This window comes from Stomoxys calcitrans, chromosome 4 (assembly GCF_963082655.1).
Source record: "Stomoxys calcitrans chromosome 4, idStoCalc2.1, whole genome shotgun sequence".
NCBI lineage: Eukaryota > Metazoa > Arthropoda > Insecta > Diptera > Muscidae > Stomoxys > Stomoxys calcitrans.
Window position 1 is genome coordinate 124,333,827 of NC_081555.1, and position 17,758 is coordinate 124,351,584.

The 17,758-nt window shown below is 40.0% G+C and overlaps 2 protein-coding genes across 7 annotated transcripts in view; both read left to right on the top strand.

Annotated features, from left to right (window-relative positions):
• LOC106093307 (protein sidekick) overlaps nt 1–17,758 on the top strand; it is a 490,348-nt gene that overhangs the window by 57,328 nt on the left and 415,262 nt on the right. The gene's annotated exons all lie outside the window — the stretch shown is intronic.
• On the top strand, nt 4,920–12,862 carry LOC131996644 (uncharacterized). Its single transcript, XM_059366237.1, has 3 exons — nt 4,920–5,142; nt 5,247–5,705; nt 12,038–12,862. Exons 2-3 carry the CDS (start codon nt 5,674–5,676, stop codon nt 12,558–12,560), a joined length of 555 nt encoding a protein of 184 aa, XP_059222220.1. The 5' UTR covers nt 4,920–5,142; nt 5,247–5,673; the 3' UTR covers nt 12,561–12,862.

Genomic DNA, 17,758 nt, shown 5'->3' on the forward strand with positions numbered 1-17,758 from the left:
CAAAAGTTTAGAGGATGCTGGAGAACGAAAAGAACTTGGAGGCGGTAATGAGATACGCCGAACGAGTACTACGCAGGAAAAATATGGACCTGGAAGCGACGGCGTAGATGAATGCGGTGATCAGGATGCTGGGGATGCCCAGGGGGGATACAGAGTGGATATTTAGCCGGTACCGTTGATAACAATGGAGTACGGCATAAGGCGAGAGTCGTACACGACACACCGCGACGAGTGACGCACTCGTGACTGGCGAAAAACAACTATCCCTAGGTTGATGGTGGCCATCGTGCGATAGTTACAATCCTGCGCTAACCATCCTGTGATGGATAATTTTCAACTGGAATGTAGGTAATCATCCTGCGGTGGATGGATACCATCCTTAGTTGGATGGATAACATCCATCCTGAGTTGAGTGGTTAACATCCTGAGTTTGATAATTTCCATACTATCCTGATCCTGAGCTGAGTAAACATTCAGCTGAAATGGATAGTTATCACCTTATGATGGTTGTTTACCATCCGGAGTTGAATGGTAATTATTCATGGTTTGTTAGTAACCATGCTGCGATGAACGGTTACCATTGTGAGTTGACTACTTAGATGGTTACCATCCTGAGTTGAATGGTTACCATCCTATGTTGGATAATTAGATTCTGAGTAGGATAGTAACCATTCTGCGGAGCACTGTTTACGGTTGGTGAATAGTTTTCAATAGTTCCTCCGATGAATGTCTTTAATCTTTCAATGGATGGATACCATCCTGACCTTGACGGCTACCATCCTGCGATGGATGATTATCATCCTGCGATGGATGGTTACTATCCTGCGATGGATGGTTACCTTCCTGCGATGGATGATTACCATCTTGCGATGGATGGTTACCATTGAAAATTGATTGAGGCTTCTATGGTCTCAAGAAGTTATGTCGGTATATCGGTACTTAGAGGGGCCAATATCACATATTGACCGATTCGGGTAAAATTTGGCACTGATGCTGAAAAGATAGGTTTTTGGTTCATGTTTCAACCAAATCTGGTGAAAATTAGGCTTCCAGGGGCTCAAGAAGTCAAACCGGGGATCGGTTTATATGGGGGCTTTATCTGTTTATAAACAGATTCGGCTCATACTTGGTATGGATGGTTAAAATCATAACACTAGTCTTTGTTCCAAATTTCAGCCAAATAGGATGAAAATTGAATCTTCTAGAGGCTCAAAAATCAAATTCGGGGATCGGTTTATATGGGTGCTATATCTGTTTATAGACCGATTCGGATCATACTTGGTATGGCTGTTAGAAGTCATAACACAGTCTTTGTTCATATTTCAGCCAAATCGGATCGGGGGATCGGTTTATATGGGGGCTAAATCTGTTCATAGACCGATTCGGATTATACTTGGAATGGATGTTGAAAGTCATAACGGTAGTGTTTGTTGTAAATTTCAGTCAAATATGAAGAAACTTGAGGTGTCTGAAGTGTCACGAAGTCTAAACTGGGAATCGGTTTATATGGGGTCTATAACAGTTTAAATACCGATCAGGATCTTACTTGGCATGGATGTTAGAAGTCATAACACAAGTCTTTGTTCCAAATTTCAGCCAAATGGATCGGTTTATATGGGGGCTTTATCCAAATCTGAACCGATATGACCCATTTACAGTCCCCTACGACCTATATTAAAAAGAAGTAACTGTAGATATTTCAAGCAGCTAGCTTTACGCGTTCGACCGCTATCGTGATTACGACAGACGGACGGATGGATATGGGTTGATCGACGATCCAGAATATATATACTTTATGGGGTCTCAGATCAATATATCGAGGGGTTATAAATGGATTGACTGGAGGCCACCGTAGCACAGAGGTCAGCATGTCCGCTTATGACGCTGAACGCCAGGTCAGGAACATCTGCAAAATTTTCGGCGATGGTTATCCCCTTTTAATGCTGGCAACATTTGTTGGGTACTTTGCCATGTAAAAACTTCTCCCCAAAGAGGTGTCGCTGTGCGGTACGCCTTTCGGACTCGGCTATAAAAAGGAGGTCCCTTATCATTGAGCTTAAAATCGAATCGGACAGCACTCATTGATTCGATCCGGTGCCGACCGACCTCTCACTAAGACTCTCCACTTGGTGCCCTTAATTGTCTTCAACTGCAGTTGCAGGTGCTCTGTTTATGAAGCATCCCACTATCTGCAGCCTGCGGACGCGCCTCGTAGGTCTCAACTGAGCTTCTCGTGATCACATTGAATGCCAAACATATCGCAACTCATAGTTGCAACCTGTGTGGTGCTCAAAGTCATCCCTTGCCGGTCAAAATTTGTTAGTAGTGTGTGACTATGTTTCTGCGGATAGTTAATATCGTGCGATGAGTTTTATTCTACGATGAATGTAAAATGTTGTGAAATAGATACCATAATACGTTGGATGGCTATTGATCTAGGTTAATGATTACAGTATGTGGTTTGCTTTTGAACTGTAAATGGACACCATATTTTCAAAGGTGTATATAATTTTCAGTTCATTCGATGTCCTTACCTCATCCTTAAGACTCGGGGTGTCAGCAGAAATGCTAACGTATGTCTCATGATGACCCCAGCGGGCTTACACGTTTGGTCAATAATTTGGAAGAATTGGTTGAACTATTTTTGAGGATTTGCGAACAGATAAGAATTTAATAACACTTCGACTTATATGCATTTTGAAGTTTGTCAAAAAACAATCGTTATTTCTTTTCCTGTATGTATGCTTCAATTTTACGTGCAATATTGGCAACTTCTACATATTTAGTTACTTTAATTGGGATTATAATGTCATGAAATTTAATTTGTACTGCAGTATGCACACATTGACCTACACATACTTGTGCAATGTTATGTGCGTTCCCTGTTGTATATGTTAGCATACATTTGGGTTTGCAAAATATGTGACCTAAAATTGCATACTTTTGGGATGTTGAGCATACAATTGTTTAATATTTACTAACATCATAAACTATGTATGATTATATTTTAAAATTGATCATGTCGATAATTTATTTTAATTTTTAAAATTTCTTTTCTCATTTTAGGTGAGTTTACATCGAAACTTTAACAATTATGGTAACAGTAAGTTATTGTATATTTTAATTGAATAAAAAATTATAAGTTATTGTATATTTTAATTCAATGAAAAGTTTTAAATCAAAGGAAAGTTTTTTTTTTTTAATAAAGAAATTGTTTAAATGACTGATTGCTCAAAGTCAAAAAGGACGACGCATGAAAAACTATAACCTAAAGGAAAGTCTATCTTAAATAAGAAAGTTTCCTAAGTGACTGATTGCTCAAAGTCAAAAAGGACGACACGTTGTAGATTATGTTTGCTGATGAGATAAGGACAGACATAGCTATGGCTGGGCCAGAAAAAGTCGGACAGAGGCAAAACTGATGTAAACAATGCCAGAGCCTTATGGTGTTTGAGAAAGAGTCGTTTAAGACACTACTCTTATTATAATTGTAGTGGGATAGTCAATCGGTATATTTCGATGTTCTTGCGGAATTTCTTGGGTCTCTTCTAGTTTGTAAAGATGCAGGCTGGTATAGAGGCCGATACAGATTAATTGCCTTCGGGGATCAACTATAAATTGAAATGTATCGTTGTGCGCTCAAAAAGATTGGTGAGATCTGCACAGATGCAGCACTAGATTTAGTCAAGATGCCAAGGATTCCCTTAGTTCCTGAATCCATACTTGGAAGACTAAGGGAATGTAATCCTAATCTTTCAACCACCGATTAGAAGATTGGTAGATTGAATGAGGCTGATGGTGACCGGAGCCATGAAGTATTTGTACTAAACTCCTGCTGTCTCCCTGACCTCAACAAGTCTGAAGGGGTTCTGTCCTACGGATTCAACAAGTTGACATTGCAGGGTTATCGAATCTGAGGAACTATCGACCACGTAGCTAAAGTCTGGCGGATTGCAGGAGACTGAAAATCCCCCTGCCATAATCGATACAGAAAGGGATGGCATCGAAACGGGACCCGACAAGCCCTGTGTGGGTGGGTCATCCTGTTGAACTGGGCTTAAATTGTGCGCCAGCGGGGAAGCACAGAACTCACAAAGTACTTAGCAGCAGTTAGTGAAGAATCTAAGGAGAAATCATCCACACCGCAGGTGCCCCGTGTCCTGAGGAAGAGTGGTTCCACTGCTTTCTCACCTGCCCTTGGATGCGTACGGAAGATTTAATGAGAAGATCTAATGAATCTTGTGAGGATGAACACCTGGCGGCATCAGAAGACAAGGCTAACGCAACAGTGGTGGAAGTTCTAAATCCTGACTATTGTCTGTTTTCTACAGATAAAACTCCACCATTGTAAAGCCGCTTCGGCGGCACTAAAGGTCCCCCTCATAGCAGGGGGATTTGACGTGGTTCTTGTCCAGGAACCATGGGTGTGTGGAGGAATGGTAAGTGGACTAAGAATACCAAAAGAGGTTGTCACTGGTACACATTCTTCCGAAGTTATTAGGGAAATAGTGTCTGAGCCAAAAATCTTTTGGGCGATAAGAAGTTTTGTCCATGAATTACGAGCTGTGTCTTATAGACTGATTCCTTGCCTTAGGGAGGTAAACTCTACATGTATCAGCATGTCATTTATACCTGTGGGATGGAGGGACACGAAAGTCATTTTCATTCCGAAAGCAGGAAAACCCTACCACACGAAGGCGAAAGATTTTCGTCCTATCAGTCTGTCATACTTTATACTGAAGACTCTTGAGAGGTTGATAGAAACATATCTTAGGGCAAAGCTCCCTGGAGATCGTTTGTCGCGGCAGCAGCTTCCATTTGTCGCGGCAGCAGCTTCTTGACACTAAAGGTGCTTTCAGTAATGTAAAACCGACGTCAATCATGAAGAAGTTGTAGTTTATAGGCATTGTCCAAACTTCGAGCTTGGACTTAGTTTTTTAGCGCCACTGAATTTCCTTTACTCTAGTTATGTATACTTGCCTTAGTCTTAAAGTCATTGTTATGAATTAAACCGAATGAATTATTGTGAATGACTACTTTAGTTTAAACGAGTATTTAAAAAACAAAGAAATTCCACAAAAAGTAACTATCTTGGCAAGTTAGGCTTAAGAACTCGTTCACTTTTGCATAATCGATCAACTGGTGAGCATCTCAACCCTTCTTGAATAAATACACCTACAAATCTAAACCCACGATTTTGTTTTATTTAACCAACTCTCATTATTCGTATCTGCCACTACTTGGAGAATCTGTGGTTACCAAAAACCACATATCTGTTCGCCCTCATCTGTTGTTCGAAGCTCCAGTCCATTTCAATTTTAAAACCAACATACAGTCCACTTCCCTCCTTGGATATTGGTGACATTTCTTCCCGCCTAACCGAGCCCCATCCATTCAGCAGCGTTAACTCCTCAAGGGAATGAACATGGTCCATTCGAGAAGAGAGAGTTCCAGTCAAAGAAGATCGCAGCCTCGTGACAAAAGAGAGAGCAGAAGTTCTGTGGATGATATTTCCAGAGTGATAAGTAAGAATGAAGAAGAAATGACAATGTGAGAAACATACAATTAGTGTTTAGAAATAATAAGAAGATAAGCTGAAATTTATACGCATTAAAATAGAAGACATTTCGCGAACGGTATTAATGATTTGTGATAGTGAATAATTTGCAACATATGCCACAGAATTTACGCAACATCACATTAAGGTAACAATTGATTTTCAATTTCAAATTATCTACATAAAGATACCTTATTTTATGAATAAAATTCCTATAAAGAATAAAAACGAACAAAACAAAACGAAATTCATATGTAAACACTCCCATATGTGATCGTTCCAAGAAATTGAAATCCACATTGAAATATTAGGGTGGCCCGTAATATTATTTTTTTCCCAAATAATTCTAGTTCTTGTATTTGTACATATTGCAAAATTACACCAACGAAAAAAAAAAAAAAAAAAAAAAACAAAAAAAAAAAAATAAATAAAAAAGAAAAAATTTACCTTTTGAAATAAATAAAAAATTAAAAAACTATACTCATATGTAGTAACAACATTGCACTCCATGATTCTATTAAATTTGTTGCCAACTAACAAACAATTATAGACATCTACAAATTCTGAATAAAACAAACATATTTTCCACACGTAAAAGAAGGCATATCCTACATATAATGATTATTTCCCCAGTGAAGATGAATTTTTCGCTTTTTTTTGGAAGATACTTAATGTACTGATTGTACACCCCCGAGATAACAGAATAATACTAAAGTTATTCGTGTCGGACAGCATTGTTTCCATATCTCTGATATTGTGGATGAACTTATCCCTATCAAAACTTTGCCCTCTCTATCTATGATCAATTCCGTTTTTTTAAAGGTTTACAATTAACCTTTGTCAACTCCACAGCTTGGACTATCTTGCCTTTTTGATTTCAGCTGGTACTGCTTCTTCAGCGCAGATTGCTCCAGACTTGAAGTTTGACAGCCGGATATTTAGGTTCGATTTTTTAGAACTTAAAAGGGATATTCGATATATCTCTCGAACGAATCTTTCTTGAGAAATTTGTTAGATATATTATTTTTTTTTTCTTCGTATAAGTAACTTCGACGACAATAATGGAACCCTCTAACCAGGCGAATTCGGCTACTGGCAGCTCTGCTGTGAAACCTTCCCCTATCCACGAGAAATTTTTGTTTGACTGTGATCATCTGATCAGCTTTTGCACAGCTTTTGAAAAAGTTGACGTTACGGACCAGACTGATTCACTTCTTGAAGTCAAGTTGGACGATTTGGAAGTAAGGTGGAAAAAATTGCAAATAGACTATGAAAGTCTAATGTTGTCTCCCGAAACAACCAATACAAAAGACTTCAAGGAGAATGCTAAAGTGAATTTTAATGTGACCTCAGAGGCATATTATGAGACTCGTTCCCAGATTGTCGACATTCTGAAGATATCAGGAGGGGCTGATTCCAGAACTATGTCAACTAGGAATAGTCTAGCCCCTCAGCACCTTTTCCAGACCAGTTCCAGTGCGCATGTTTCTGATACTTACAGCTCGTGCATAAAAGTCCCGCCATGTGACACGGAGGTATTTAAGGGCAGTTACGAGGAATGGCCCTCCTTTCGTGATATGTTCACGGCCGTTTACGTGAACCACCCTAAACTCACCCGTGCTCAGAAACTTTACCATCTTAGAAATAAGACTAAAGGTAGTGCTGGCGCTATCGTGAAAAGATATACTCTCTGCGATGATAATTTTGATCTCGCATGGGGAGCTTTGAGAACCCGATATGAGAATAAGCGCGTGCTGGTAGACCACCAGCTCAGGATATTATTTGAAATTCCCGTTGCCACAGATGAAAATAGCGAATCTCTTCAAAGGATTCACTCTACAGTTAGTGACTGCCTATGTACACTGAAGTCCTTACAGGTACAGGTAGAATGCTGGGACCCAATATTAATTTATTTGGTGTCTACAAAGCTTCCAAATGAGACTATTTCGTTATGGGAACAATCCCTCAAGTCCCATCGTGAACTGCCAAGTTGGTCTCAAATGGACGAGTTCCTTCTTAATAGATTTGAGGTCGTGGAAAGAATATCCAGCATTAAATCAACGAAGGATAGACATAGTCTCCCATCGGTTTCGTACTCCGAATCCAACGAAAAAATACAGATGTACACATCCCAGGAAAAACTTACAACCTCCTGTACTTTATGCAAAGAGAATCATAGCATACGAACATGCCCAGATTTTCGTAAATTTAAGCCCCAGGAGAGAATAGATTTCGTTTTTAAAAATAAAATCTGTAATAATTGCTTATCAGAGGCTCACATGAAACAAAAGTGCAGGAGTAAGAACACTTGTCTCTCGTGCAGGAAACATCACCATACACTCTTGCACTTAGACCAACCACCGATTCGAAAGTCTGAATCTGGTTCTCAGACTTTTTCACCGAAGCAACAAATCTCGGCAAATAGTATCTCTTCAGAACGACACGAGGATATCTCACAATCGTCATCGGCAGAGTCATACTCCCAGGTACAGGCCAATTTTTCTTCTAACAGTGAAACAATCTTGCTTAGAACAGCGCTTGTTCAAGTCGAACACAATGGTGAACTTTTCACAATTAGGGCTTTAATAGACCCAGGATCCCAAAGAACATTTCTCTCTGAGAGAGTACGAAATATGCTCCAAGTTTCATATCGAAAATCTTCGTTCGAGATATTTGGTATAGGCTGCAAGACACAAAAGGCTCACAAAGAATGTGAACTTGTACTTTTTTCTCGAAGATATAACACACGATGTAGAGTTAATGCCATTGTCTTGCCAAAGGTTACACAGAAGCTTCCTGCTGTTTCTTTTGAAATTCCAAATTCACCAGAACTGCGAGACCTTGATTTAGCAGATCCCAACTTCAATAAATCGTCGAATATCGATTTAGTTCTCGGAAATGACGCTGAGCGATTCATTAATCTCGAGGGTGTTAAGAAGAATATTTGTGGTCTGGCTTCGGCGTACAACACAATATTCGGTTGGGTACTAAGTGGCCCAATGCAGGGTGAGAAGATTCAAGCGTTCACAACGAACGTAATTCCCACCGAAGATGAGAATCTTAGCGAAATTCTTCGAAAATTTTGGGAAATCGAAGAAATCCCATCCATTTCTCCTCGTACAGAATCCGAAATAATTTGTGAAGAGTTCTACCTAAAGACGACTACGCGTCTTCCCAATGGTCGATATGTCGTTAGACTCCCCTTTAAAGAGGAATTTCCAAACTCCATTTTTCTTGGCTCTTCAAGATTTCTCGCTCTTGGACAGTATACAAGAATGGAGAAGACACTGATCAAGGATGCCGAGCTTCGAGGGGAATACAGGTCTGTCCTTAAGGAGTATATTTCATTAGGTCATATGGAAGAGACTTCTTCTCTCGAACTAGGCTCCGAAGGTAAATTTAACTCCTTTTACCTCCCTCATCATGCCGTAGTGCGACCGGATCACAAATCAACCAAGGTCAGGGTTGTTTTTAACGCTTCACGCAAGACAAAATCCGATTACTCCCTCAATGATGTACTTCATACCGGTCCCACACTACAAAACGACTTAATTTCCATAATTCTCAACTGGAGAAAATATAAGTACGTATTTTGTGGAGATATCCAAAAAATGTACCGCCAAATCCTGGTACATCCCCAAGATAGAGCGTATCAAAGAATTCTGTTTCAAAATCAAAGCGCAGAGCCTATAAGAGATTACCATTTGAACACGGTCACTTTTGGCATAAATTGCGCTCCCTTTTTGGCAATACGCACTCTACTTCAACTTGCATCTGATTCAGAAACAGAATTCCCCAAAGTCGCATCCATTTTGAGAAAAGAAACATATGTGGATGATATTTTATCTGGTGGATTCACCATCGAAGAAACCATCGAAGCACGAAATGATTTGATCGCTGTCCTCAAATCTGCGGGTTTTCCATTAAAGAAAATTACTGCCAATGCACCGGAGTTATTATCACATTTGCCTCCTGAGGATTTATACGATATGGACTTATTAAAATTGTATGAATCAAGCTCCACTAAAACTCTTGGTATAAAATGGAATGCATTAACAGACTGCTTTTCTTATGCATCCATACCCATAGAGAAAAAATCCCAGGCGACTAAACGTCAAGTTCTTTCCACAGTCGCGAAACTTTTCGACCCCGCCGGTTGGATTACTCCTGTTATTATAAGGTCAAAAATTTTAATGCAGCAGCTCTGGTTGGAAGGTTCCAATTGGGACGAAACGATAAGTCCTGATTCTCTTGATACTTGGAACAACTTAATCGATGATTTAGCACACGTAGAGGATGTCATTATACCTAGATGGATTAAATATTTGCCTACAGATCTCATACAAATACACGGTTTTTGTGATGCCTCAAAAATGGCATACTGCGCTACCGTGTACGTACGATGCCAGACAACGACATCTGTAGTTATTTCCAACCTTCTTATGGCCAAAAGCAAAGTTGCTCCCATTAAGACAGTGTCATTGCCAAAGTTAGAATTAAACGGCGCTGTGCTTCTAGCCAAACTAGTTCGCTACATTTTGAACACTTTTGAGATGAATTTTGGTTCTGTATCATTGTGGACGGATTCGTCTATTGTTTTGGGGTGGCTTTCAAAACCCCCAATGTTATGGGAAACCTACGTCGCAAATAGGGCATCCCAAATTCATGAACTAGTTCCCGACGCCAAGTGGAATTATGTTTCCACTCATGATAACCCGGCTGATATAGGCACTCGCGGTTGTAGACCTCAGGACTTGAAGATCAGTACATTGTGGTGGAATGGTCCGCCTTGGCTTACGAATCCAGAGGGTACTTGGCCAAAAAAGAATCCGCTAGTCCCTCTAAAGGAACATGATGTGGTTCAAATGCATCATGTGGCAGCAGAAAATAACGATATTCTTCTAAGATTCTCATCCTATACAAGGGCATTGAGAGTAATCTCATATATATTTCGCTTCTTCCATAACTCAATGCCTGGAAATACCCGCAAGTACGAATCGTATGATTTGAGCATGCAAGAAATGCAATTCGTGAAATTTCGTCTTATATCACTTGCTCAACGACAATATTTTTCATTAGAATATGAGCTGCTTTTGAACTCAAAGCCACTACCAAATAAAAGCGTTTTATCAACTTTGAACCCTTTTCTGGATTCCAATCAGGTCCTTAGGGTGAATGGACGCCTGTCTGATTCATTTCTTCCATACAGGGAACGCCATCCAATCATTCTACCCGGTAATTCTAGACTTTGCCATCTCTATTTGCTTCACTTGCACTCATTTTTAGTTCATGCGGAATGCAACCAGATGTGTAGATTTGTGCAGACCGAATTTTATGTCTCCAGGTTGAAACCAAGGGTAAAGAGCATTATATATAACTGCAAAGTATGCGTTTTGTACAAACAGAAGCAAAACACTCAAATTATGGCACCTTTACCTCTGGAGCGTTGTACTCTATCGCCACCTTTCCATACGACAGGTATAGACTTCGCAGGGCCATTTGAGCTAAAAAGCTCATCCCTTCGCAGGGCACCTACTATAAAGGGATATGTCTGCGTATTTGCATGTTTTGCTACAAGGGCAATACACCTGGAGACATGCTCTGATTTATCATCTGCCGCATTTGAGGCTGCGTTTTACCGCTTCGTTGGGAGGCGAGGGCTCCCTCGTAGGATCGTATCGGATAATGGCAGAAACTTTTTAGGAGCTAGCAGAGCACTAATTCGTGAGTTTTCCCAGTTCATTAAATCTGCTTCTAGCGACATTTCTAAAAAATACGCAGCTCATGGGTTTGAATGGGGATTCATTCCCCCACACGCACCTCACATGGGCGGCCTCTGGGAGGCCGCAGTTAAAAGTTTTAAAATACATTTCAAGAAGATTGCAGGAGCTCATAAATTTACTTTTGAACAGTTTCAAACAATCCTGGCAAGGATTGAAGGCGTTTTAAACTCCCGCCCCATTTCTGCAATGTCGGACGATCCAGCCGACTTAACCGCATTGACCCCAGGCCATTTTCTTAAGGGCTCACCCATATTAGCCTTTCCTGAACCACTTTCTCCCAATATTTCTCTGATAAACCGTTGGTTGAAATTAAAGGCTATTCACCATCAATTCGCCTTGAGATGGAAGGAGGAATATCTCAAGACTCTGCACAAGCGTTATAAATGGAAGACAAAAAAACCCAATTTGAGAGTAGGGGATTTGGTAGCAATAATGGATGATTTGTTACCCCCTAGTGAATGGCGATTAGGAAGAATAGAGAAGACTTATCTAGGTTCGGACAATAATGTTAGAATTGCAGACGTACGTACTGCAACTGGAATTCTAAATCGGCCAATTGTCAAATTATGTTTTCTTCCATTCGAGAATACGACGGAATCAAACTCAAATTAATAAACTCATTCATACTAACCGAAACTAATTTCCTCTCATCTAATTTCATCACTCTCATAACTTATCAACAAAATTTACATTCCAGATCACCCATAAGAGCGCAAATTTCTAAGCCTAATGTGTATAAATGCACGTTGTGCAACCGATTCCATGCTTTAAAAATTTGCCCTAAATTCATAGCGATGACCCCGAAAGAACGTAACATCCTCGTTCTAAAGAAAATATATTGCGTCAACTGTCTAGCAAGAAGTCATCGATTTCGGGATTGTCGATCGGGAAATATGTGCCGGAAATGTGGAAGACCCCACCATACACTGCTGCATCCTAATTATGTGAAAGCACCCAATATGGATCACAAGCGACAACCAGTAAGTCCAAAAGGTTCCAATAGCAACAATCACCGCAATAAATCCGACGTGAGAGAAAACATTCATCGACAACGCTGCCATCGCCGTAATATTAATATCAAGCCTAACAACAACAACAGCAACAACAAAATCCAAACCGACGACACAGCTAACACCAATAGCCCAGCAAAGGCTAATCAACAGATTTTATCTGAAGCTATTCGAGCTTTAGCCTCAGTGCTATGTTCTAACACAAATTGATCTTCTTCTGGCCCGGCGGCATGTCCAAACTTCGAGCTTGGACTTAGTTTTTTAGCGCCACTGAATTTCCTTTACTCTAGTTATGTATACTTGCCTTAGTCTTAAAGTCATTGTTATGAATTAAACCGAATGAATTATTGTGAATGACTACTTTAGTTTAAACGAGTATTTAAAAAACAAAGAAATTCCACAAAAAGTAACTATCTTGGCAAGTTAGGCTTAAGAACTCGTTCACTTTTGCATAATCGATCAACTGGTGAGCATCTCAACCCTTCTTGAATAAATACACCTACAAATCTAAACCCACGATTTTGTTTTATTTAACCAACTCTCATTATTCGTATCTGCCACTACTTGGAGAATCTGTGGTTACCAAAAACCACATATCTGTTCGCCCTCATCTGTTGTTCGAAGCTCCAGTCCATTTCAATTTTAAAACCAACATACAGTCCACTTCCCTCCTTGGATATTGGTGACATTTCTTCCCGCCTAACCGAGCCCCATCCATTCAGCAGCGTTAACTCCTCAAGGGAATGAACAGGCATCAACTCTACTAAGAAAGTTTATTAATAACTTACTAAAAGATGCATTACGGTATGCTTGGGATCTGTGGATCTAAAACGAGGGGTCAGGAGAGGAACACCTCAAGACCGTACACCATCTCTTCTACTTTGGAATATTGTCATTGACAATATATTTATTATTGTCTCTGGAAGAACAAGGTGTAATTGATTGCGTATGCTGATCACGTGATCACGTGTCAAGGGAAAGTTTCCCAACACTCTAAGAGATACACTTCAGGAAGCTCTATTTCCAGCAGCAAAGTGGGCTACCGAAAGTGGTCTGTGTATAAATCCGTGCTAGACATAAGTAATTCTTTTCAGCAGAATAAACAAGTTGCCTACAGTGGCATCTGTCTCCTTGGAAGGAGAAAATGTTCCATTTGAAGATAGCGCAAAATACCTGGGTGTTTTTCTGGACAGGAAATTGAACTTAAAATCCAACATTTTGGTAAGGGCAAGGAAGGCAACTCTTGCCCTATATACTTGCAAGAGAGCCATTGACAAAAGTTGCGGACTTAGACCGCGCGTCATGCTTTTGGTATATACTACAGTTGTCAGACCTATAATGCTATATGGTGTTGTGATCTGGTGGACGGCGCTTCAAAAGTCCACCTACTGTTCAATACTTAACCTGGTGCAATGGTTGTTTGTGCATCACAGCCTTACTGAGGATGGCACCATCTGACCATGCTACATCTTTTGCCTCTGGACATTGTGGCTAGACAAATTGCAGCGACCACTGCCGTGAGGTTAAGGGAGCTTTCTCTTTGGGCACATGGCGGCTACGAACACTCTGTTATTCTTCATACAATAGTCGATGTTCCAGGCAGTGTGGATTGAGCCGCTTTTTGATAAAAAGTGCTGTACCAATATTCCTGAAAGAACCAATCGAGGAGACGATATCCCTGGTAACAGAAGTTAAATAGACTTCTATACGGATTGTTCCAAACTAAACGACCAGGTGGGTTTTGGGGTGAACTCTAAAGATTCTAGATCTTTGGTCATATCGAAAAGTTACCCAACACTGCAGTGTGTATCAAGCGGAGATCCTTGCAATTAAGGAAGTGATGGAATCGTGGATGGTTCCAAACTAGATGACCATGTGGGCTTTCGAGTGCACTTTAAAGATCTAGAACTGGTTATATCGAAAAGGTCACCGGACCACTGCAGTATGCAGCAAGCGTAGATCCTTGCAATTAAAGATGTTTTTAGAGTCCGAAGGATAACGAATGATATATGGTCACAAAGAGGGGGCTGTGAGCTAAGAAAATATATGGGCGAGCTGAGAAAGGTTTAGAACAAATCCTGGATGGAATTCTGCAGCTCCTTAGAGGATATATCTGGGGCCTATAGGCTAAGGAAGATTCTTTTTGCGAGACCCATTTCGGTGGGGTATATTCAGAAGCCAGCGAATGTATGGACAATGTCTAGTGAGGAAACACTAGAACTACTCGTTGATACACATTTCCCGGGAAATTCTTCAACGGACAACGGACACTGGTATGCACTGGTCATATCGAAAAGGTTACCGGACCACTGCAGTGTGCATTAAGCGGAGATCCTTGCAATTAAAGATGTTTTCAGGGCTTGAAGGACAACGAATGATAGATGGTCACAAAGAGGGGGCTGTGAGCATTCCTAAACTATGTGGCCTAATCTAGACTTGAAGAGCATCCACCGCTTTGCTATCACTGGCCAGAAGAGACTTCACAGGAGAACGTACTTCTGAACACAAAAAGCACTCTCGACTGTCGCAGATCTCTTAACGAGATGACTGAACAGTTCAAAATTCACCTGTTCTGGATGCCGTGCCACAGAGATATCCCAGGGAATTCTGAAGCGGACGAGCTTGCGAGGCTAGTAACTACCCTACTCGTACTGGAATATCTGGGTATGCCTCTAGTGACATTTAAGCTGAGCTTTCAGGACCAGGTCCGAAGGACAACGAATGATAGATAGTCACAAAAAGGGGCTGTCAGCATTGCGAAGCTACGTGGCCTAATCTAGACTTGAATAAGTCTAGCGCTTTACTATCATTGGCTAGAATATACGTCTCAGTCATTATGTTCGTCATGACAGGTCACGGTCTAATCGGAAAACATGCTGTCAGACTGAAGGTTGCCAGCAACGACTTTTGCAGAAGCTGTGAGGACATGGAAGAATAAGAGACTATAGAACATCTTCTGTGTGTGTGTATCGCACTAGCAGTCATAAAGAGTTCCACTTTAGGTTCTCATTTCTATGAGAACTTGTCGTCAGATTTAGAGGATGTAAACATTCGCAAGTTGTTGGGCTTTTTAAAGCAAACTGGATGGATCAACGGTAGGAACTAGAAGGCATATACCTTCGTCTGTTGCCGTGCTATCTTAATGGACGAAAACGTCTAAGTGATTCTGGTGGCAGACTGCCACTTAAACCTATCCTAACCTAAGACTCTACCCTTCAGACAGCAAAACGTTAATTTTGAAAATAATTTTAACGATGCCTTGTCTTTTATTACTCAAGTGCTACATTTATTAGACTAGAATTGCAAGCTTTGCAACAAAATGATCATATATATGATACTACTGATAATTCTCTACTTTTCATCAAACACAAATCTACGAACTGTTTTTTTTCTTTCTTCAATTCTCTTAGTCTTTAATGAAATTGTCCCACTTGCATACATTTCAAACGCACTCATGTAGCTACTTTTGGTCTCTCACATAACATACCGACCGGGTCATGCTGTTAATTAAACTCATACTTCAGTTAGTTCACATATTTGGCCTCTTTAATTATTTCGAATATATTGTAGGCTTTTGTGAGAACTTTACTTCTACTCTGGCATCTTAATTATATATACATTATTTCAACCGTTAGTTGGCCACCCTCTCTCTCTCCCCAAAAACCACAAACGATCCCCCAAAAGCATAACCGAAAATGGGGAGAAACGAAAATCGTTCGGCCATATTCACCATTTCAATAAGCAAATATTGAACTTTTTCATATAATTAATGTCATTAACTTGGAATACTATAAACTCCCTGTTATACAATCTATTACTTATCCTCTACCCTTCTATCATAGATTTGTGGACGAAGAGGGAAGAGTGGGAAAGAGGAATGGTTGAATTAAATACGCTAATGATATATCAAATAATAATAGCTACCCGCACAACGCAGAGCGTCATAAGCCATGGTTCAGGTCAAACAGAAAGGTCATCGTTTAAGTATTTCTTTAGACTAAAAATGTAAAATTAATGAACCGCACAGAATCTTCGAAAGGGGGCAAACACATTCAACCACACTCATATTTATAAGACTCACACACACATACCGAGTCTTTTGTTCGCATCAAGAGTTTGAATCTTGGCTTGTCTATTTATATTTAATGGGTCCATTTTTTCCTCCCCAAGGCAGTTACTATTGTTGTTGTATTGTCTTGGTTTCAAAATGACATAAAACTATCTACAAGGGATTCTGTTGAGAATCATCATTGATTTTCATTTACTGGTATTTAAAATGTAAATTTTTGGTGGATTTTTAATGGCAGGTATTTTTAGTGATATTGAGCCATTACCGAAATAAAGCAACAATGAAAGGTTATATAAAAATTTATTTATATGCCCACTAATTTCTAAAATCTATATAAAGTGGTATTAAAATAAGATTAATTAGTAGTTTTGATTATAAAAGGCTATTAAAGATTGTTGTTGTTTACGGGTTTCACTAAATTTTATGTTCATGGAAGTCAATGTAATAAAACAAATAAGAGAAGACAAAAGTCGAGTGATGTAGACTATTTAACAACCTACAGTTTTTTTTTTTTTTTAATTGGCTATGGCAGAATATTTGTTGCACTATCCGAACGTAGAATAGCGTTCCCAGCTCCTCGATCTTCTGCGCTCATTCTAAAATCTCTGACACCAAGTTTCGAGGTGTCTCCCAAAAGTTGATCTTTCCATCGGACTTTTGGTCTTCCCGGTTTGCGTGTACCACCGTGTTTGCCTTCAAAAGACTTCTTTGCTGGAGCTTCTTCATCCATTCTGACAACATGAGCTAGCCAACGCAGCCGTTGTATTTTGATGCGTGTAACTATGCTATAGTCGTCATACAGATCGTGGTTCATATGTATTCTCCATTAACGCCAACTGGTCCATATATTTTACGAAGAATCTTTCTCTCAAATACTCCAAGCACTGTCTCATCTGCTTTCACAAGTACCCATACCTCAGAACCATATAACAACATGGGTAGTATCAGTGTCTTGTATAGTGTGATCTTCGTCTGTCGAGAGGTGGCCTTATTTCTAAACTGCTTACTTAGTCCAAAGTAGCGTCTGTTTTGTTTCGGTTACGGCGGTGCAGAGGTAGATAAAGTTACTGGCTGTCTCAAAGTTGTGGTTTCCAAGTTTCTGCATTTTCTTCATCTGCTCGGTTGTGCAAGGCTTTTTGGGAGTTGAAACCATCCATTTCGTCTTATCTCCATTTACTGTCAAACCCATTTTCACTTACTCTTTTTTGATTCTTTCAAAGGCTGCAGTTACTACTTCCGGTGACCGACCTATGATGTCCATGTTATTGGCATAGCCAAGTAGCATGTAATCTCTTGTGATTAGTGTGCCATATCTATTCACATCTTCATCTCGTATAAT